The 22009-nt window shown below is 40.1% G+C and overlaps 1 protein-coding gene across 2 annotated transcripts in view; it reads left to right on the top strand.

Moving 5' to 3' along the window:
• Positions 1 to 17659, top strand: part of ELOVL5 (ELOVL fatty acid elongase 5) — a 37690-nt gene extending 20031 nt beyond the window's left edge. Inside the window, exons 2-8 of one of the 2 annotated variants that reach the window (XM_057372203.1) lie at positions 924 to 992; positions 2804 to 2991; positions 9771 to 9848; positions 10486 to 10657; positions 12218 to 12342; positions 14197 to 14331; positions 15763 to 17659. In XM_057372203.1, coding sequence (XP_057228186.1) covers positions 935 to 992; positions 2804 to 2991; positions 9771 to 9848; positions 10486 to 10657; positions 12218 to 12342; positions 14197 to 14331; positions 15763 to 15894 — 888 coding nt within the window. In that variant the 5' untranslated portion in view covers positions 924 to 934 and the 3' untranslated portion in view covers positions 15895 to 17659. The remainder of the gene's footprint in view (positions 1 to 923; positions 993 to 2803; positions 2992 to 9770; positions 9849 to 10485; positions 10658 to 12217; positions 12343 to 14196; positions 14332 to 15762) is intronic. The other variant, XM_057372205.1, reaches the window with a different exon arrangement.
• Positions 17660 to 22009: the final 4350 nt, after the last annotated feature.

The following is a 22009-nucleotide window of genomic DNA, read 5'->3' as shown; positions in this document are numbered from 1 at the left end:
AGTTCAGTACAGTTCTGGATAGAAAAGAGGAAATTGGAAGGGTGGGGGTTTTTTTGTATTTTCTTAATCAAGACAAAAATTACTTCCTCTTSTCTTGAGAGCAGCTTTGTGCACAGTTGTCCCTGCTTGTGGACAGTGTTGCTGCTTCTTTCCTGCTTTAACCCTAGGGAGGTACAGCAATTTGAGTGCCTCGGTGTCCAGAAAAGGTGCCGCCAATAAGTAGTGGCCWCGTGAGGAGCTGACAGATAACATTTGAATCACTCTACTGATGTTGGATGAGCTTTATCTGGTAATGTCTTGCCAGTGAGCAGTTTCTGGAACTGGAGATGCTCATGCCATGAGATGCTGTGTTTTCTCCTTGGCCTCTGCACCCCTTTCTGTCACTCGGTGACTGTTGATCTCTYGGTTTTATGGGCTGTTAATCAGAGCTGTAATCAGTCACCTATCTGCAAGTGATAGCAGAGACAGGTTTTTTTTTCCTGCTTCCCTTCTCCTCCCTAGCTAGCCTTGCTAGTTATTTAAGGCTCTTTGTTAAAATRGCTTTATTTTATATCAAATTTCAATGTTGCTGGTTCTCTCAAAGTCTGGTCCTCCTCCTCACCTAGGGATCTTGCAAGATGCWATTTGCATGTACAAAATACAGAATTAGAAAGTACTTCGGTTTAATCTGAACTCATTTTAAGCTTCTGTGCATCTCTCTCTGTGATTAAATACTTCAGTGGGAAATACAGCTCATACACTAATGATTCTCTGAGACTAGGATAAGTTTTATGTAYTTTATATAATGTGAGAAAGTCTATTATGTTTGTTGGTGTTTTATCATACTGGTATTTTTTTTTGTTGACCCTAACATAATATGTTCAGCTGATTAAACTATTTTCCTCAGCAGAAGAGCTAATTTTCTTCTCTTCTTTCCATTTCAGTAGGTTGTAGAATGGAACTTCTGGATAAAACAATCAATAGTTACTTTGATGTTTGGCTTGGACCCAGAGGTAAGATTTCTCAAACATTAACACACAAATAAAACTGATCTTGCTAGAACATAAGAAATATCTTCCCTCTAACTTGACATTACTTTATTTACAATAAAGTAAAATTAGAGTCTGTTCAATGCTTCTGATCTTTTGACCTGCAGAGGTCATTTTTCAGCTGTGACCATCATAGGTGCTGTTTTCTCACTATCAATTATGCTCATATTGTTTTTCTTAGTGAGTGATTTACTTCACTCAGACTTTTGCTACYTTTTGGGGGGGAATTTAATAATTGCTTTTATTTTTAAAAAAACACTTTTATTAGCATTAAATTAAATAAAAATGCTCTTGCCCTCATTACTAGAGTTGYTCTGGCATTTTTCACTAAAAATGTGTGTAGTTTTTGGTAAACACTGCTTCTTTGAAACCATTCTTTTTTTAAAGAAACAATGGTTTTGGTAGGTTTTGCCCTGGGARAAACTCTGCAGGTGGAGAACTGCARTCCTGGTCAGTGTGAGGAAGGGAGAGGCTGTGAGATCAGAGCAAGCAGTGGCCTCATGCTGAGGGTTGGGTAGGGATGGTCYTGTTCACCTGGTTCTGACCATGGGGATTAAATGACTGCATCCTGCACAGACAGTGCAGAGCAGTGCTGCTCAGTGGCATGTGTTGTCTTCCTCTGACTGCTGCAGTAATGCCTTTTCTCTGACCCAGTGAAGATGCCCCTTCTTCCCAGGACAAAGTCCACAGGAGGTGGAACAAGCCTCTGATTCTTCTAAGTGTGTTTTCTATTTGCTTTTATTAGTATCTCAGTGCCCTTGTTGCCTTTCTCTTCATACTAAGCCTGTTTAAATTAGCTGGATGTTCTGATAAAACATACTGCGTGTGCTGGCATATGGTCTCTGTTTGCTGTGTGTGAAAAATAATGAACCATAAAGGTGGCAAATCAAAACAATTCCCTGGCTTGCCATCTACTTCCCAACCTATAGTTTTAAGGCCTCATTTCTTACATTCAGGATCCACGTATGACTCCTTTAAAATTAAGTCAGGATTGTGAGTGACAGCAATACTTGAATTGTTCATTTGTGATTTGGTTAACTTGGTTTCAGTACTTTGGACTGACTTTAGTGAGAGGAGCGAAATACTGTGCCTTTGCCAGGTATGGACAATACAGTTGTGGTTCAAATTATTCCAAGCATTCCCCTAAAATCCTCTGGTTCAGAGTAGTTTATGTGCTTTCCCTAAGAAGTTGGTGCATTGCYAGCTGGACTGGTTAGTCAGACTGGATTGACTGCTTTCTGTACCACCACTCACACAAGGACTTCAAAATTTAATTTTCTGATAGCACGTACATAAGTCTAATTGTGTTAGTATTGACTGGAAATCAATCACCAAGGATCATCCACCAGTAACTACAAAGGTATCTGCTTCAGTCCTAGGTTTGCTGACTCTAGGGAATAAGGTGTGTACCATTGAGAAAATAAAGGGGAGAGATTTCTTGAAGCTTTACTTTATAATTTGAGCTCTTCCTTGCTATTCAAGTGGATGACAGTTCTGAATGGCAGTGAGTATTTTCAAATAATAGTGGTAATAACTTTAGAATATTTTTGCCTTAGGAAAAGAATTATTTCTTCTTTTTTTAACAACTATGTAAATAAAATCTGTTGTTTGTAGTTAGCCGTGTGGCCCTYAATAAAAGGGCTTGCTGCACTTTCTTCATCTTTCTTTGGTATTCCAGCACTGGAAGCATTTTGAGTACAGCTATTTTTAGATGTGCTGAATTCTTCTCCTTACAACATCTAAGTGTTTTTATGTTTTTGTTGTGTTCGTTTCAGACCCCAGAGTAAAAGGATGGCTTCTGCTGGAGAACTATACACCTACCTTTATCTTCTCAGTCTTGTACTTACTAATCGTGTGGCTGGGACCAAAGTACATGCGGAATAAGCAGCCGTTCTCATGCAGGGGTATTCTAGTGATCTACAACCTCGGGCTTACACTGCTTTCTCTGTATATGTTTTATGAGGTAAGAGAAAAAGGGTTGGTCAGGCTTATTTTGCAGTGTGTCTATTTTAACTACATTGGCTCGTGTTGAAAAGAATGTCTGAGTACTGTGCTCCTAAACTTGGGGGAGCATCTGCAGAAATGGTGAAACCCATTTTCAATGTCACTTCTCTGGGGAGAAAACCCTAATTGTAATGTTGCATCTAAGGATGGCGTGAAACAAACATTGCCTTAAACATCTTTGTTGACCTTGATTAGCAGTCTTTCAGATGCAATTTTCTCAGTTGCTGCAAGTGAAGGCTTGATCTTTCAGCATGAATCTTGGTGCTCCTTCAGTAGCTTCCCCTTGCTCAATGTGATTGTGCCCATGGGTTGTATGAAGTACTTTGTAGCAAAACTGTGGCTTTATCTGGGGGGGCAAAATATGCTTTATTTATTTGTGTTTGATCATTCACACACTCCTTGCATCTATTTCTGTAAGCTTGCAGTAGATTTTTTTGCATCCTCTTAGTTTTGCTGGAAAAAAAATTGCTGAAAAAACATCAGTGTGAGTCCTCTGTTTCTTTGAACATAAAATCTAAACATGCAAATATATTTCAAACTGAATTGAACTTTCTGTGGACTTCTTTCTTTTCATAAAACCCCAAGGATTCAGGCAGCGTAAAGTTTTCTGCTTCCCAGAGAGCTCTTTTGCTGCTTTTACTCAGAGCTGTATATTTTTGTTCAAGTGAAAATTAAGGACTGTGGTACTGTAAGTAACGATGTGGTCAGAAAACTACTGTTTTGCTTTAATGTACAGAATATTCTGGCACACTTTTAACCAAAGTATTTCTCCTTTCTGTAAGGAGATATTTAATTTTCAACATCCTCTTTTCAATTCTTTCAATACAATCTTTTCAAATACAATCTAGGGCTAAAACCACAAATCTTTTTTTTTTGCATGTGCATGGAAGTGTATACAAGCTGCAATTCTTTAAGTTTGTAGTTAATTCTCTAGTGTTTTACAAAGTGAGTGTTTAGAAATGAAGTGATTTAAATTCAATGTTATTTCTCTTGTGTAGTGAATTGTCTACTCAAAAATTACTGAGTTGGGTTATTAAGAACTTGAATACTTAATTGTTCAATTGGGAGCAGTTTTGGATTCAGTAGGTGCTTGGAACCACTTGTGTTTTTGATGTGCTTAATTTCTAACCTCCTTGTCAGGGTATTATAATCCAGAAAATGTGTGTGTTGATCGGTTTAATTTGTCTAAATGTAGTGTTGATGTTGACTTCAGTGTACATCTGCGTCATTTTATATAAATACTACTTACAGTTATATAGTGATCTATTGGTTTTAACCTCCAGTTAAAACCAGTATTCTGTTGGTTTTAACCTCCAGTTAACAGTTTACAAGTTTACAAGTGCAGACTTTGATTCAGTTGTACCAAGTGTGGATAAAACTCTCAGGGCAGCCAGTCTTTCTTCCTTGAATACTTGAAATAATACTCATAGTTTCTAAATTACTGTAACATCCTGCTGTGTTATAAAACCTGCTGGTAAATTTAAACAAGAGAAAATATCTGAACTGTTGATACTATAAATGCCTTTTTCTGTCTTACAATAAACTGGTTACCAAGAGAGGACTGTTGATTATATGCTGAAGAATTCCTCTTGCTTGTAACCAGATAAATCGTTTTTCTGTTGTGAAGCAATGACTCAACTAAAATACAGTGAATGTTAAGACTCCTTCTTCCTATATAATGAAATGCTTTACATCAAAGTGAGTGTTACTCTTAATCTAATCCATATGGAAGTGTTCTTTAGTATCGTTGTAAATATACCTTTTTCTTGTAAATGGGCATACATGAAGCTCAAGCATTATGAAGATCATTAAATGCATGATAGTTGCAATGAAGTGTGGTTGGCAGCAGTTACAAGCTGGATGTGAGGGCAAGTGATACTCTGCGACAAGGGACTGGTCCCATAAAAATGCTGCAAAGCAGAGAGCCATGCTGACAAAACACCACACTGCTTGATGTTTGCAGGGAGAGAGCTGAAGGCCATAGGGAAAAAATGGGTTCTTACACCTCCAGGTATGTTCTCTAWCTGAAGTACCTGCATAATTACCTCTCCGGGTGCGCAGCATGTGATTCCCTTGCTCATATCTCATCAGTCTTGGAAATTTTCCTTTGAAGGATTATCTCTATATCAGTAACACTTTAGAGTACACTTACTTGCTTTTAAGACAAAATTATGAGTAACAGCCTTCAAAGAACCTGTGTMACTCCCTGTTCTCTTCATTGTTATCATTTTGAGATTCAGTCGAATTAAAAGTTTTCAGTCCTAGTGTGCAAWAAATCATAAAATATTACCATTTATGAGCTTGTTTAGTAGCGTGTCTGAAAAGAAGTTGCTTTGATAGCTTGTGTTGAATACACCTGAAACCCTTCTTTGAAGTTTTTTCCTGACTTACAGCTGTGGTGATTCAGGTCATGATTCATAGCATCACAGCTCAGTTTGCATATTATGTGACAAAAACAAGTTGTTAAAGGAAGCATCCTCCCARCTGGGATGAAAAGGATGGCCTGCTTGGTTTTCTGACTTTTATGTCTGAATGATTGTAAGCAATAACACAGGGGAATTCATAGGGTCATAGGGTTTGTGTAACTCTAGGTATTGTGTACGTTGGTCTAAAATCACTAGAAGTCTTAGACTTCTTGATTGTCATTCCTGATAGTTTCTGTCTGTGCTTGCTATACCTTATTTATTTGGATATTTAATGACTTSTCTGGATTTTGGTACTAGTAGAACACAGAAGTAAACTGCGCTTGTCCCAGATATAAAAGGCAAAGCGGATCTAGGGGAGCTARAGTGGTTTCTCCAGGCTGGTTTGTCACTCACATTTCAGGAGGACRGGATGTTCTTTAGGGACAGACAATRTTTTATTCTATAAAAATCTACAGTGCTTGGACTYTAAGGAGAAATAACGCCTGTGTCTTGGGCAGTGGCAGCAAGGGGTGGCTTCCAGTATGGTGAAAGAGTGTAGTGGGGGCTGGCAGAGGGGTTATAAGATATGGACTGACCCACTGCAGTGTGTGAAGGAGCTTCAGGAGCAGCTGGAGCAGCAGAGGCAGCAGTTCTTCTGTCTGTGTCATTGCTCTGTGCTGGGATCACAAGTCAAGTCTTGCAATGCTGTGAGTAGTGCCTGGTCCTCTGCTTGGGTCTGGATAATTTAGCAAAGGGGGAGTGCCAGGTACCCAGTWACACAGCACACAGACCTATGTGACTTTGGGGGTGTTCATTTGCAAAACTAGGCAAGCGATCTGGACCACCTGGGCTTACATTAGAGAAAACTGGTCACTGATGAAGGCTCACTTTCTTAAGTGWTCTCTTTACTGTCTTTTTTCTTCATCTGAAAAATTAATTTCCTACTGAATCTGCCTGAGATAAGTTTTAGATTTTCCTGATAAGGGAGGTGTTGCATATGCTGTAGGAAAAGTTTTAGGAAGGAGGGGCTCTGTGCAGAGGTGTTGTGGCACATGAGCTATGGGTGGAGCTAGGCTGCTCTTTCCTCTCSCCTTTCTTTCTCTGCCATGCTGAAGCCYTTATCTGTGCCCTGGGGTGACTGCATTCATGTTAAGTTACGTATCTATGCAGGCTTTTGCTKTCTTTGATCAGACGTGAGCTTCTGYTTCTCTTCACTCTAATCTAGCTCTGYTTTGARCCTTGTRAACCCATCATGCCAGCATGTTGCASTGCTMGGTCCCTTATCTGCYCCTCTCCAGTGAGTCWCAGACTTCAGTTTTATCATGAGAAAAAAACCAAAATCCTCCTCCAGTCCAGTCAGACTGGTGTAAGTGTCCTGGCTTATTTTGGTAGCAGAGTTAATAAAAAAGCAYGTGCCACAATATTTTCAAGAATTCAGCAATGGAATTACAAAATGAGAGCAATATGAAAAAGGAAAAATTCATTGAACGGSAAGAAAGTGTGAGTTGCTTCAGCACAAATGCAACCTTGAGCTGCAGGGTTTTGCCCTGAGCTGAGGGACTTAACATTGACTTTGAGTACCATTTTAATTGGCTTATGAAGGAAATGTCTTTGTGCTGTTTAGAAACCAYGTGAAGTGGTTTACTCAAGTGAAAATGGTTATAATTGGCCTTTTCTGGGTCTGCTAATTTCTTGAGAGAAGATTTGCCTGTGGTTCATCCGCAGTGCCATCAGCATGCTTGGGCTCCTGCCAGCCTGAAGATGAAGGACTTCCTTGAGTCAGCAGGCAGGGAAAGGTTGTCTCAGGGCTGTGTTGGCTAAGGAGCCACCACTCTGTTTCTGCGTGAGTTTCAGACCTACTGAACAGTGGTATAAAGAGRGCTTGGAAAGTCTGACCATGCAGGGAGCAGACCACAAATGTGAGCAAGGGCTTCAATGCACTGCTGGCAATTTCTGACCCTCTCCTTATCACTTTTGTAGTGGTAGGGAAGCAGCTCCCCAGGGCTGTATCCCTGTGTGMATAATGGAGCCATTTGGGAGCCACTTGTGGTCAAGTTTGAGAGTGACCTGTTGGTTTTGTTTTCTGAAGCCTTCCAGCATGAAGCTGGAAATGAAAATATTGTGGGTGCAAGAAATAGTGATACCAGGCAAAGGAGCAGCTGTCTAAATGGGGAAAAGGATTATTTACATGTTGTGTGTTGCACTGAGTAAGGTTTGTAGGCAGCAGCAGCAGTTTGTGGGCAGCTGGTTAGTTAGTTCCAATTAGTTCCTTCTGGAAAGTGGAGAATTGAATTATTCTTGTAACTATACTATTTATATGATAAAATATGCTAACATTTCCTACAAATGTTGCTTTGCTTACATAATTTGTGGCTGTGAGAGTATTACAGTTCCTAGCATACAATAATAGGTTATTTTGGACACAAGGGAGTACTCATGTTGAACKGAAGCTACTGCTCATAGACACACTGATTCCATTGTCCTTTAGGGAGGCTGGATCTGTGGAGACTCCTTTGACTGTGTTATGCTTTAGGTGGTGAACCTGTACCACTTGCAGGGAAAGCTCTGGGTTCACTGTGCCARCCTTTACTGAGGAGAAGTTTATGGAATGCGGCATTAATGATGCAGGGATTAATTACAATATAAACAATGAGGTTATCCTTCTATTCCTAACACTTCCTTCAACTATGAGAGCTGTATGAAAACATCTGTAAGGTCTACAATGATCACAGCACAACGTGGTCTTCTGGCTGAGGGACACACAGTCTTTCCCTCAGTGGCCTGAGAGTGGTTTGGTTCCAAGCTTGCTCTGGGGCATAACTGGTCCTTTRGCATGGTGCCACTTTTAAACTGGTRTCCCYTGCACAGCCCTGTGGCCGGGAGAGGAGTCCTTCCATGGCTGCACTGCCCTTGCTTTGGCAGGCTGCTATTGATTTATCTTTACTTCATGAGATACTTCCAGGTCTATATGTTATGATATAACTGTGCTTTTCTTTCCCCTAAATTTGCGGCAATAATTCTGTCTCAGAAGGTCAGAAATAATGRCCTAGGCTGACTAAGTATTTTAAAAGCTAATTTAGGGGGAAATGAGGCATGAAAGAAATAACATTAGAGAAAGGTAGATAAYTTAAGTGATAATCTTTATTGAACCTTTTAAAATTAGCTTCCTGTTCACAGTTCTGAGCATCRTTTAGTAATACCAGTTATTGTAGTCCTTTAATCAAGTGATCGTTTACCATGACTTCTAGGATAAGGAGTTTGCATTGTGGCTTTGCAAAGCTGTATTTTTATTCTGTGAAGCATAGATAAGGCCARAACATACAACTTGCCTCTGCCTTTCAGATGTTTTTTGAGATTCCTAACAATTCTTTTTTTTCACTTGGGAGTTGTCTAAAGTTGTTACTCCTCTTCTCATGCTATTTGCATGAGAAAAAACATCTTTATAAACAATGTTCAGTGATCCCTTCTGTTGAGATATTAAAGGGGAGCTTTCTCATGTCCTTGTACGTGCTCCCTCCTCCCATTCCACCCTCAACCTGTCCTTCCATCTCCCACCCATGAAAGGGTGAGGTGTGAACATCCAGTGTGGGTCTTGCTTCTCTAGATATTTCAGCCAGCCCCTCCRCAGTGGGCACCTGTCATCTTTCATGACTGATAGCTGGTCGTTACTCTTTAATAGTGGTTCTGTTATGTTTGAGGTGYTATTTGTTATGCCAGGAAGTCAGGCAGGCAGTGGCATATCCTGCACAGGAAGTCACTTATATTGGGAAGGATGTAGTGTACTGAAGATGAGCGAATTACTTAAAAAGATCTTGAAGAATGGAAGTGCAGTGAAACATCTGTTGTTAGTTGTTAAGGATAGCAAAGTGAAAAGGTGCTATGTCACATGGTTGAAAAAATTGTAGTCACATCTTTTGAGCATAAAATTTCTTAAAGATGTAACCACTGATTTCCAGAATAATCAGAAGAAAAATATTTTTACTGAACTTTGGTTATTTACTTTCTCCAACWATGAGGTCATCAGCAAAGAAGGAGATTTCCTAAGAATCTGTCTGGAATATGACTCTGAAAATACTCATGCTATGTAAGATAAGCGGGGATAAAATGATACCTTCTATTTTTATTCTTATATGCCCCAATTGGGWGAATTTATTAATTCACCCTTCACTATGATTCAGTCACTGTTWGGAACTTGAATTCAACCTAATGCCACCCTCAGGTGCCCAGGAATCTGTTGCCACAGATGTGTGGGCAGAGCCACTGTGGAGGTTTGCAGGTGCCATGGATTKCAGCCTTCTCCCCAAATGACATTTTATTTTTTTTATTTGCTCAGCTGGTGACGGGAGTATTGGAAGGAGGATACAATTTCTTCTGTCAGGATACACACAGTGGAGGAGARGCTGATATGAAGGTACTGTAATTGAGTCTTAGAGCTGGTAATGTTTCAAATTGTCCGCTTGAGTGTAAGTGGAGAGCAGAACAGTATTGATTATATCCATTTTGCTTAAACTAAGCTTTTTTCCTCSTTTTGCGATACAGCAGATAATGCACGGTCAAACACAGTAGTTAATCTATGATGTATTCATGGTTGGTATTTTTGTGAGTAATTATGTGCAAATTTTCAAGTGTTCCCAGGTCAGAAAATCAGGACCTGGTCTTCAGGCTGTATCCAGCTGCTCTGTGTTGCGATACCCTTCTCGTTCAGAGATGTGGTGATGATTTCTTSTGGTCACACTTCGGACCTCAACTTTACAGAGAGCACTGCAGCACCAGCTCTGGTTAAATATTTTCTTGYTTGTCCCAGGACAACCCAGGTGCACAGCAGTAACTGCCTCATRAAGCAGTCTTTGTCATAGTTTTCARCTRTAACTATAGGTTGTACCTCARTCTCCTATAGAGAAACCTGAGGCAGAAGTACTACAAAAGATCCCAGAAGTGTCTTCAATCCAATTAGTGCAGGACAGTCTGGATTTTAATTACTTAATAGCAGAAGGGTTGAAAGCCCCCACAAGGTGCAATGCTTCTAAAACTTGTTTTCTCATTTCCAGATCATACGTGTCCTCTGGTGGTACTATTTCTCCAAACTCATTGAGTTCATGGATACCTTCTTTTTCATTTTGAGGAAAAATAATCATCAGATCACTGTTCTGCATGTCTACCACCATGCAACAATGCTGAACATCTGGTGGTTTGTTATGAACTGGGTGCCTTGTGGTCACTGTAAGTACTGGGTTGTGGTGGGGGACCATCTTCAACAGGGGCTTTGTTTTGGTGTTCTTTTGATCAAACCAAACAGCTCCGGTACCTTCAGCTGCAGGATTTGTTCTGTACCTTGTTAAGCTGCTTTGATGAATTGCAGCTTTTGTAGATGGTTGCAGGAATTAAGCCATCAGCATAGCCTCTAGGAAAGGAATGTCTGTGTAGTTTGAGGAATTTGTGTGGCAGTGTGACATTTATCAGGTGCAGTAGCCCAGGTCAGATAYCCATCAACCTTTCTCTAGTTTTGCTGTTGTTACAAACCCTCTGCAAAACACTCTTTTCTAACGCAGGCCAGAAGCTTGTTTCAGCTGTAAGAGAGCTAAAAGTGACTCTTGTTCTTGTGTATGTAAAGTTTACTTGAGATACGACTTTCTTAATTTAATCTCATTATACCACTAGTCATAACAAATTATTTCAATTAATTTCTTGTCCCCTGAGCACTAATGAACATGAGCACATGAATCTTAAGTGGAAGATTTCCATATCTCTCTTGTCTAAATCCTGCTAACCTCAGGCAGTGGTTAGCAGGATTTGGCTAACCACTTTGATTCTTTGATTCTGTACTTTGATTCTTTACTTTCATTACATTTAGCTGGCATGTAGTTTCCTAACTGCRTTAGCATGGCTTAGTTGTGGTTCGGATGTGCAGCTTACAGATACTGGCTTTGTTGAACACTACATCCAAGAGAAGGTTTTTCAAATCCAATGGATGTGAGCTACTGGCAGTGCAGACCAAGAGGCTGCATTCCTCAGGAGTCTGCTCTCTGAGCCAAACAACATAGAAACTCGTATTTGTTTTGTGTTGTCAGCACAACAGTGAGTAATACTGAACTTATAAAAAGTCTGCATCTGAAAACACATTGTCCTCCAAGGAAGTCAATCCCTGTTCATACAGCAGTCAAAACTGCAAATATTTAGAATCTATCTTGTGCTCGTGTGGTCTTGAAAACACTTCTGTGCTGTTTCTAGTTGTGTTTTTCTTCTTCCAAGGTTTATGTTCTGTTGTGTCATYGTGGTTCTATGCAGTTCGRTGTTAAGCTAAAACTTTCTTTAATRACTAAAGGTGCTTTTAACAAGGACAAATAAAATAACTAACTTGCAKTTTCTGAAGGGATCTGAAGCTTTTGGTTATAAGTGACAAAATTGGCTCTTGCCTGGAAGGAAGTGAAATCAGCYTAAAAGTAGATGGGTGAAGCTACTGATTGTTTGGTATGTGAGCATTCCTCCTTTTAAATCAGCTTCCTTAGTTCCCTTGAGAAACCATTATGTAGATGTGAAAAAGAGTAACTCAAGGAAACAAAACCAGAAGGCTGGTGTAAAGCACAAAGCTGCAAAGCAGTTCAGCTACTCCATTTGGTGAGCAGAATAAAAAACAGGGTAAAAAACCCTCTCTTTTTTTCTAAGAGAAATCATATTTGAAATAGTAACATTTTGAACTTGTTATTTTTGTAGGTTCCATGAAACAGCATGTTCCTTCCTGGTAATGCAGTGTACTTTCTTTTTCCCTTGCTCTTTTTTTAGCTTACTTTGGTGCCACACTGAACAGCTTTATCCATGTCCTCATGTACTCCTACTACGGATTGTCCGCTGTTCCAGCAATGCGTCCTTATCTGTGGTGGAAGAAGTACATCACTCAGGGGCAGCTGGTGAGTGATTTGCTCTTCAGTGCTTCAGCAGGCTCTTCTTTTTCTGATGAGATCCTCTTGTCTTTACTGAGTTAGGAAATTTTGGCAGGGGTTAGAAGGGAGAATGAGAGTTAGTACCTTCTACATRTTGTAGTGCCCACATCACCTTAGAAATCCAGCTTCTGCACATCTGTGCTCTGTGTTCAGGACAGTGGGGAGCTGGGTACTGGTGGTGTACATGAATCAGTGCTGAGGTCCATGGGATATTTCTCCACCTCACCATGTTGTGTGGCTAGGTGTATTTGGGGGTTGCAGCGTTGGGATTTCTGGGACTTGGTAGCCAGGGAGGAAGCTTTTCTTTCAAGCCCTCTTGAGCTAGCCTGCTCTTCCCTATGCTTGGCTGTTCAGGCTGGAACAGACCAGAAACTAAGTGCAACGCCATCCACAGCTAACAAGGGCCATTCTAGTCCTGTGGGACAATGCCTTTTCTGTCCTACTTTTGCATGCAGTTGGAAATGGTTTATTAAAAACTATTCAATATTTCTCCTCTCTTTCTGCACTTTAAATGGGCAGATTTCTTCTCTTGTAATTCTGTGTTGGACTCCTTGTATCCATTTGCATTGTTTCCAGTGTGTACAGTGATGAAGCCTGACCACTGTGTGCTGGAAGTGATAAGAGCAGTGAAATTAAATAAYACAGCACATGCTGCAGTGATGTTGCACAAGAACCAGGTTTCAATGTGAGCATGTCAGAACACCATAGGGAAATGTGCATGAGTGTTCTGTCTTCCCCATTTTGTAAGAGGGGAAACTGAAACCTAGAGATAAATTATTTTGTTATTTTCCTCTCCCTTCCACCCCCCCCAGCACTGTTTCAGAGTTGTGAATAGTTTTAATAACATTCACTGGTGATGATTAATAACATTTGCTGCCAGCAATTCAGAGTGTTGATTCTCAACATGTTTTTTTAGCATTCTCCTTCCTAAAGGATAGCTAAGTATTGTAGCTATGGGCTCATTATTTTCATGGGAGGCATGGCAGGTTGCTTCAGTTTGAGGTTTGTTTTTGTTTTTCCTTCCAGATTTAGGATCTATTCTTCATCCTGGTTGTTCAAGTGCTACAGAGTSCAAGTGTCTCGGTGCTTCAGTTGCTCCCCTGGATATTGTCATAGCTGCTTTCACTTCCTTGCCTGCTCTGCATGCATAGCTGTTAGGGCAGCAAAATAGCAGAGCAGAACAAACAGTCTTTCCCTTTTTAAATAAACATTCCCTAATCTGGTAGCCTTCATGTGAGGATGAATTTTGCCTAAGGCCGTTTGCAGCACATAAGCCCAAACTCTGTTTTTTCAAAAGAGATAATTAAAGATGATTGGACCCTGATCCTCCTCCCTGACTCCCCAGCTTCCCTACAGCCTTYACCCCAAAAATTCTTTCACTGGAGCCTTACAGCTGGAGTCAGACAGCTCCTGTCTGTGGGAAGGGAYTGCAGGTGTCTATATGTAGACCAAGTGACCGCAGATCTTCTGCACCTTAAGCAGTGAGGTGCAGATCTACTCCATTAGGATGGTAGAGTCAAATCCCAACGAACTGTTATTACCAAGAAGGCAGTCTTTCTTCCTTGGGTCATTAATATATCAATTCTATGTAAGTTACTCCAATGTTCTAAAATGGAAAAATATAAATAAACATGCTTAACAGGATACCATAACCTGAATGTCTGCTAACTCAGGTTTACAGAGAAAATACTTGTCAAACACACAATATTACATACTTTTTACTTGTTTTGAAAATAACTGTTGAGATTGTGGTCACTAATGGCTTTTTTCTTGCTTCCATTAATGTGCTTCGTTTCTCWCATTTTTGTTTTCTCTCCCCAGATTCAGTTTGTCTTGACAATCTTCCAGACCAGCTGTGGTGTTGTTTGGCCATGTGCATTTCCTCAGGGGTGGCTGTATTTTCAGATTTCTTACATGATTTCTTTGATTATTCTCTTCACAAATTTCTATATTCAGGTAAAAGTAACATTCATCAGYTCTATCTCACTGGAAAGCTGTTTACAGAAAGATACATTTGAAATGTCCTTTTCCTATCCTTCACTAACAAGCATATATTCTTGAACTACTACACTTGTTGATCTACCCTCTACTTTCAAATCTTCTGATGTTTTGTACCCTTAATTCAGAACATTTAGTAATTTCAGTGAGCCAGAATGACACAAAAATGGCTTGCTACTGCAATTTTAACTGCAAGTAAGAGAGAGGAAGAGCTCTATATAAGAAACAGCTTTCCAGTCTGAAATAAACCATGTGAACCTGTGAAGCACCCAAAGGAATTGTTCATTTCTGCTTTTACAAGGGAAAATGCTCTTTTTATATCCAGAACCTCCTAAATTCACAATATGCAGAAATCTGGATTTGTTTCACTTCTTAATAGGCATTTATTTGTATTTTCATATGGAAAATTAGTGGGTTTAGTTGTGTTTCTACAAAGCTGATTTCCTGTTTTAGCAGATCCAGACTTAGTATGTGTTCTGAGCAGTTTGTAACTGGRTTCTGTACAAAGATGTATTACTGTCTGCAGAAAATCAAACCAACACAGCCTGCTGCCCCCAAACAAGCAAACTCTGATATATGTTTCAAATGTCTTTTAAGAAATATGGGCATTTTGGTTCTGGTGAGAATGATTCATGGGAAGAAATACAGCAGGCTTCCCTGTCTGTTCTTCTGGTACTTCTTAGAATCAGTCCCATGATGCCTATCACTGTCTGTGTATGAACATGCTAATTAAACATTACAGTATATTTCAAATGCTACTTGATTTTCTTCATCAATTTTACTCGTCTTTTAACTTYTAACCATTTAAAAACCTTTCACACAGAAATTTTGGGAAACATGCTTTTGTCAGGCAACGGATCCCCTTTGAAAAAAATTAATGTATATTTTGTCACTAATTTTTTAGACCRTCTCCCTCATTCTGTTAGTTTTTGATTCTTGTGTTGGCCAGGGGAAATTCCTTTCACATTTCTGTCTCTGAAATTCCCTCACTGTTACTGTTTGCCTACCTCTTGTTCTGGCTTTGTTCAAGGTACTGTCACCTGCAGTGCCTCAAAYSTCCTTCCTCACATGTCATTTTGAGTATATTCTTAYGCCATAGTCTGCTCATAAAATCGCTTCCTTTGTTTTTAATTTACTGTTAACATAACTCTACCATCATAGTGCCAAGACGTTTTCTCTTCAAGTGAGCTAGTCCTCTTGCTGTGATGAATGAAAGGCATGGTATAGTCCATACACAAAAAGTGGTAGAGCTTGTTAGACTCCTACCACCAGCACAAGGTCTTTAAAAATGATGAATGCGAGTTTACTTTGGTGTTTCTAGAGGTACTGTGAGGAAGTGGTTATTTATATCTAATTAAGCAAAACCATGTGTCTTTCCGTGTATTCTAGACTTACAACAAGAAGGCATCGTCGAGGAGGAAAGAGTATCAGAACGGCTCCACGGCCATTGCGAACGGGTACACAAACAGCTTTTCTTCCCTTGAGAACAATGTGAAACAAAGGAAACAAAGGAAGGATTGAAGACCAAACTGAAAAACCATTTTGATAACCCCAACAACAAAATCATCTGATTGTAAGCACAATGAGAGTTGTGCACTAATACTCTAATGGCTACTGTAACTATTCCTGCCTAGAATAGTGTGATTTATGTAGGACTTAACCAGTGCAAACACCCTAGAAACTGTACACAGAACATAAAAGTAGGTTAAAGTTTAAAAATAATTCTGGGCTGTCACTGACCCTGCTATAGACTGTGGAAGGGAGTATTATATTATTTGACACTGCTGTTGCCTTACTAGTCAATATGATAGGTGCTGAATTATGATTCACAATTTGAAAACACTGTAATCTAAACCTCCATTTTTTTTAACTATAGATCATGCATGTGATTGTAGAGGTAATTTGTATGATGCTGGTTTCAGTAGATAAACACACATGCCTTAAATTAAAAAGCAGGGCCCAAAGCTTATTACTGGTTTAAAAATTAGGGTATGTTTCGACTTTTCAGTTGATTGACTTTTTATTAAAAAGTCACTTAGAAGAATCCATTGATCATTTTACTGTTCTGTATGTGATACATGATGCTACGTATCTCTTACTCAATACAGTGAAATTGGAAATGGCACATTTAGTTTTGTATATTTGGCTTTAATTGACTAAACAGTCACAAAACAGATGGAAAAGTTATTTTACCTTTTTAATAGATCTTATTTTTTTATTTGAAGTATGTCACTAACATAAAAGTAATTGGCGCTTACACAGTCAAGTAAGATTTAAATATTATCTCTAAGGTTTAGAGCATATACAGGGTGGACCCATCTATTCTTTTTACTTTTTTCTCTCTTTTTTTCTTTCTTTCTTATTTCTAAGAATTCTTAAATGCTAAATGAAGAGTGATTTTTAATATGAAACTGGCAGAGTTTCAAGTGTTATTACCATAGCCATACCCACATTTTAGGAGCTACTGTTTAAGTCTGTGACATATCCAAAAGTGTATTTAAAAGTGGAGCCAGAAAGATGCTTTTCTGATGGAATTGTCCATATTTGGGTTGGTATCTGAACTGTTCTTTATGTAGCATACGTTCACTTTTAAAACGTGCCTAACACAAAGATTTTTTTTCCCAAACAGGCAAGTTTAAACAGTTTAAGTCATAGCTGATGTTTTTTAAATGTTACTGAAATGTGCTGGAAATGTCTGTTTCTGTAATGTGAGTTGTGTATATCACTGGTAATGTTTTGGCTTGTTATCTAAGGATTTGGTTTGAGTGCTGGTTGAAGTTACTCCTTTTTGTAAAATCCTGTCTTGCACATCTGAGGAGTCAGTTGCAAAGCCAGTATCTGTTGCTGGTATTCTGGCATCTGGCATGGTGGAGTTCATTAAGCTCTGAAAAATTGAATTGTGCAAGACATTCTGCTGGTCTCAAGTTCAACTGTTTGGTTTTTTGATATATATATATAAATGCCAGTTTTAACACGTTTAATTGTTTTTAAATCTTTTTAAAAATTTTTGCACATCTCTTAGGGAATTAATAAGTTCTCTTACTAGCCTTGTGGGTTTTCATTCCTTGTTTTGAAGGAGACAGTGTCTGTTATGTTTACRTTATCAAAACTTGTGTGTGTGTCTTCATTTCTAGGTACTGGTTTGCAGTCTTTACATAGCTCAGTACAGCAGCTGTAATGTTCAAAATAGGCTGTCTAAATGTGCTAGAAATAAACCCTTGGCTCATCTGGATATACTTCATTGTTAATGTTTGACATGGTTTAATCATTAAAACACTTTTGATGATCTCTGCCTGAATTCTGTGGGTTTGTACAGATTTAATGCATTGCCCCATCCTGTGTTAGGCCAAGGAGGAGCCTCTGTGATGGAAGAACAGCTGCAGATGCTCAGAGATGTTTAGTGTAACAGAGATTTGGCAACAAAATCTCTACAGAAAGCTTTGGCTGTTGCTGAATTCTTCCCTTGCCTGGCTGTAGAAATACTGGTCCATGTGATGGATTTAACTCCCGCTGGGATTACTGACTCACTGAGTGCAGAGCAGCCCCAATAGCTTGAGAAGGGAGTGCCAGGAGCAAAGCTCAGCATGACTGAGAGGGACTTTCTGCCTCAGCTTCCAGTCTATGAAATGGGTTAATACCTCCCTCCAGAACTGGAGCATTTTTGCAATTTTCTTATAGCTCCCCTCGCCCTTAGGTGATTGKTTTGGAGCCCTCTCGAATGTTTAATCAGTACATTGCAACAACCCCAGATAGGCTGGTGATGGATTTGGTAAAAAGCTACTTATAAAGCTGTCTGTCTTCTTACTTGTAGGTTCTTCACACAAGACACCTAGACCAGGGAAATGGTTTTACACTTCATGTGAATGACTCAGAGGTTTCATGCTTTGTTGGTCTCCTCTAGGAGGTGCCTAAGGTGGTTGCTAAGATAGTTTGTCTCTTTCATATGCCAATTGAGCTTTGAAATTGTGTTTCTAAGCAAGGCTCAGTATGGTACAGTTCTTTGGATAAGAAGCCAAATCTACAGGAAGTACCTAGAAGGCAGAAGCCACAGCACCAACCTGTGCTCCTCRTGTGAGCCAGCAGAGATGGGGCTGCTTGCACTCCAAACCTCGCCRTCGAGGTTCATGGCACACAGTCACAAAACTGAGGGACTTTACAAAACTGGCAGGAGATGTGACCCTGAGAACATCAGTAGTGTCCACACCTGCATGGAGAAAACTGGGGTTCCTGGGTCCTCTTCTACAGTCTCAGCAGCAACTGAAAAGTGTCTGAGAGCTGGATGGGTTCGATCAGACATCATCTTGCCATAACTGATGGACCAAGGCAGGAGCCTTGGATCTGCACCAGCTCAGCTTCCAGTGCCTTTCCTGACCTGGGGCAAGTAACAGCCTGTGGATTGCCTCAATTCCCTGATCATGTGTAGTTTTGCTAATAGATACAGCTGTGATTGGTGCTTGGGACTATGAGAGARTCCTCAGAAAGGACTTTCTGTGTTGGAAAGGCGGGAGAGTTGAAAAAGGACCAACTGCTTCCAGCAGGATGGAGAGGTTTCATGTAAAGGTGGCTCTGGAGAATAAGACAGTTTCAGTACCTATTTGCAGAGATAATGACCAAGCTACAACCATTAAGCTAAAATCTTGTGCAGTTCATGAATTGACCAAATCCCTCCAGGCACTCAGGCTCTGCAGCCCAAGTGATGGAGAGAAATGTTAAGCTTTTGTTCAGCTGTGAAGAGAAGCTCAAATGCCAGAAAGCAGCTCTTTTTAGAGTGGTCCTGGTGAAAAGACCCTGTGTGCTGTGCCATGGATGTGCAAGCCACCCCTRGGACTGGGATCACTCAGGAGCTGGGATTACTGAGATGGCAGGGAGAAGAAAAGCAGRGAACAATTCTGGAAATCTTTGTGGTTGATTGTGTATTTTACTTGATGCAAGTGAGATACTAAGTAAGTGTTTGAGTTTATGATAGGACTTACATCCCCAAAACTGGGGCAACAAAACCCCCAAAGCCCCAGATCTCATATAGAACGGTTCTGGGGGTTGCTTCTGCCTTTGATATTTGATGGCTGTCCTGAGTTGTAAGTTGATAAAATGTGTGTCTTGTATGAGACTGAAATRTATGTTGTTAAATGTATGCATTATTCAAAAAAAGATGTAAGTTGGATGCTGAAGAGAAATTAAAATACARTTGGAGGCCAAATTACTTGGACTGTGTGGGTTCTGCAGGGAATACCTTTGAGGCAATGCAGTGCATGATGAAATATAGATGAAGATCTGTTAGAGAAATGCTGCTCCGAGTTGTATTGGTACAGAGGATTAACTTATATTGTCARTGTCATCCTCTTGCCAAGAATTGCTGCACCAAGAAAAGTGGTTCGTTGTAATCATCAGGATGTTTCACAAACTAATTCATAAAGCAAACGATTCCATTTTCAATTTTTAATCCACTTATGTTAAATAGATATAAAAAGCAAGGTCCTTATGTTTCTCAATTTTGGTAGAGCACAGTTGTGAGAGCAGGGGAAGCCGGAGTTCCCAGGGGTTCCAATGACATGACAGTAGTAGAGCCATTATTAGATTTTAAGTCAAAGGTATTAAAAGAAAGGAGGAAAAAGAGCAACGAAAGTCTATTAAAAAAAAAAAAAAGTGTTATGTTTAAAGCAAACTGGGTTGTGGAGAAGGAGGAAAGAGACATGTCTTATATTTCAATTACATATAACATAGATACTATACTTTCTATAGGAAGAATGTWAAAAGTCTCTGGTAGATGGCAGACTTGATAGTCTGATTTCAGTATGATGAGAAGTTTCAGAATAAATGGGAAGAATGAGTACAAAAAAAAGAACATTTTCTCCAATTTAACACAGCTTTCCTGGAAACAATCATATCTGATTGACCCGTGTTGGTTTTTAATTAAAAAAATATTGTGTAGACAAAGGAAATTCATCTTCCATCCCTCTGGAATTGGTAGTATTTTTTATCTTGGAAATTATTATCTAAACTAGAGGGTGTGGTGACCAGCAAGAGGATCCATGCATAAGCAAGGTCAAACTGATGAGCAGATGGTTTGTCTCAATCCTTTCAGCCAGAACAGAGTCCATTAATAATGTTTGAGGAGAGACCCTATGAAAAACAGGATTATTTGCAGCAATGTTTGGAGATGACAATATTGGAAAGCACTGTCWGTGCCAGGGAAGGTTACATCTCCTACAGCAACTACCAGATAACCTTGATGACTGGAGAAAGAAATGGGACTTAAAGTCCCCCTTAGGCACCAGTAACAGAATTTCAGCTGTTTCCATGGGAGTCTTAGTCGGACATGACCGAAGGGGAGAGAAGGAAAGATACTTGTGAACCAACTCTTCAACAACTTAGAGCTGCTACTATGAAAAAAAAGGGGGCAAAAAAATCTTACTTKCTAATCAGTCCATTTTTAGTTAGAGGAATGTGCTAGAGTGGGAGGATGAGGCTCTGGTGGGACTTCCTTCTGATGAATACATCAGCTCTCAAGAAAACTGRTTTTAAAAGATCTGCTGTACAGAAGTTACTGGGATGGTCAGAGAAATGGAGAAGTCCTGCAAAACATGTATTTAACAAGACCAGGGTTCAGAATGAGTGTAAACAAGCCAATACAGACATCACAACAGTAGATTCAATTTTTCATGAAAGAAAAGGAGCTATTTTAAGTGTGTGCCACAAATCAAATGGGTATAAGCTACCCAAAAGTCATCCTAGGCTAAAAAAAGGCAGAGTGCCTTTGTTAGGGGAATATGGCTCCAGAGCACTTTTCCTGTAAGAGTGGTATGAAAGTCTGGGGGATTGCTTGAAGACAGGCACTGGCCACTTCTAAAGCTTGCAASACCAGAGGATGGGACTCCCTGGTGTCCTGCTCTGCATTTTGGCAAAAAGCAGCTGTTGGTGCCTTTGTGAAATCTAAGGGAGGGCAAAGCACTGCCCAGCAGAGACAGCAGTGAGGACAAAAGTGTGAGAAACAGCCCTGYAGACACCAAGGTGGGACAGGAAGGAGGGGGAGGAGGTGGTGCTGGAAGATTCCCCTGCAGCCTGTGGAGAAGCCCATGCTGGAAATTTATCCTGAGGAACTTCAGCCCATGGGAAGGAGCCACACTGGAACSTGAGTAGGAAGGAGGAGCGAGGGGCTGCTATGGACTGCCCTCAGTCATCCCCAAGCAACTTGGAGCATGGTGGAGGTAGAGGGGGTTGGAATGAAGGGGTGAAGCAACCTTGGAAGAAGGGGCTAAGGAGCAGGTGTTTTGGTTGTTGTCTTTGTGTCTCACCATCCAACTCTATTTTAATTGGAAATAAATTCTTTTTCCCAGAATCCATTTTGGCCATGATGATTATTGCTGAGTGACCTTCCTGTCTTTATCAAAACCCTCAAGATTTTCATCTTATTTCCGCCCCCAGTCCTGTTGAGGAGGGGGAGAGAGCAGCTGGGTGGGTGTCTGGMAGGTGGCCAAGGTCACCCCACRCCACATGGGYRCTTTGTCTTCTTAGAAATCAGCAGCTCAGGCAGAAGGCAGCTTCCTCAATCATCAGGAAGATATTCCAAAGGCACAAGGTACCCACCACCGGAAAGCCTGAAGGCCACTGTGATACAGCTGGAACCCCTGTAGTCTGG

The sequence above is a fragment of the Malurus melanocephalus genome, unplaced genomic scaffold (assembly GCF_030028575.1).
Source record: "Malurus melanocephalus ecotype Western Australia unplaced genomic scaffold, MMel_1.1 scaffold_166, whole genome shotgun sequence".
NCBI classification, from domain to species: Eukaryota; Metazoa; Chordata; class Aves; order Passeriformes; family Maluridae; genus Malurus; species Malurus melanocephalus.
The sequence above is the reverse complement of the archived record's forward strand: the minus strand, read 5'-3'. Positions and strand labels throughout refer to the sequence as shown.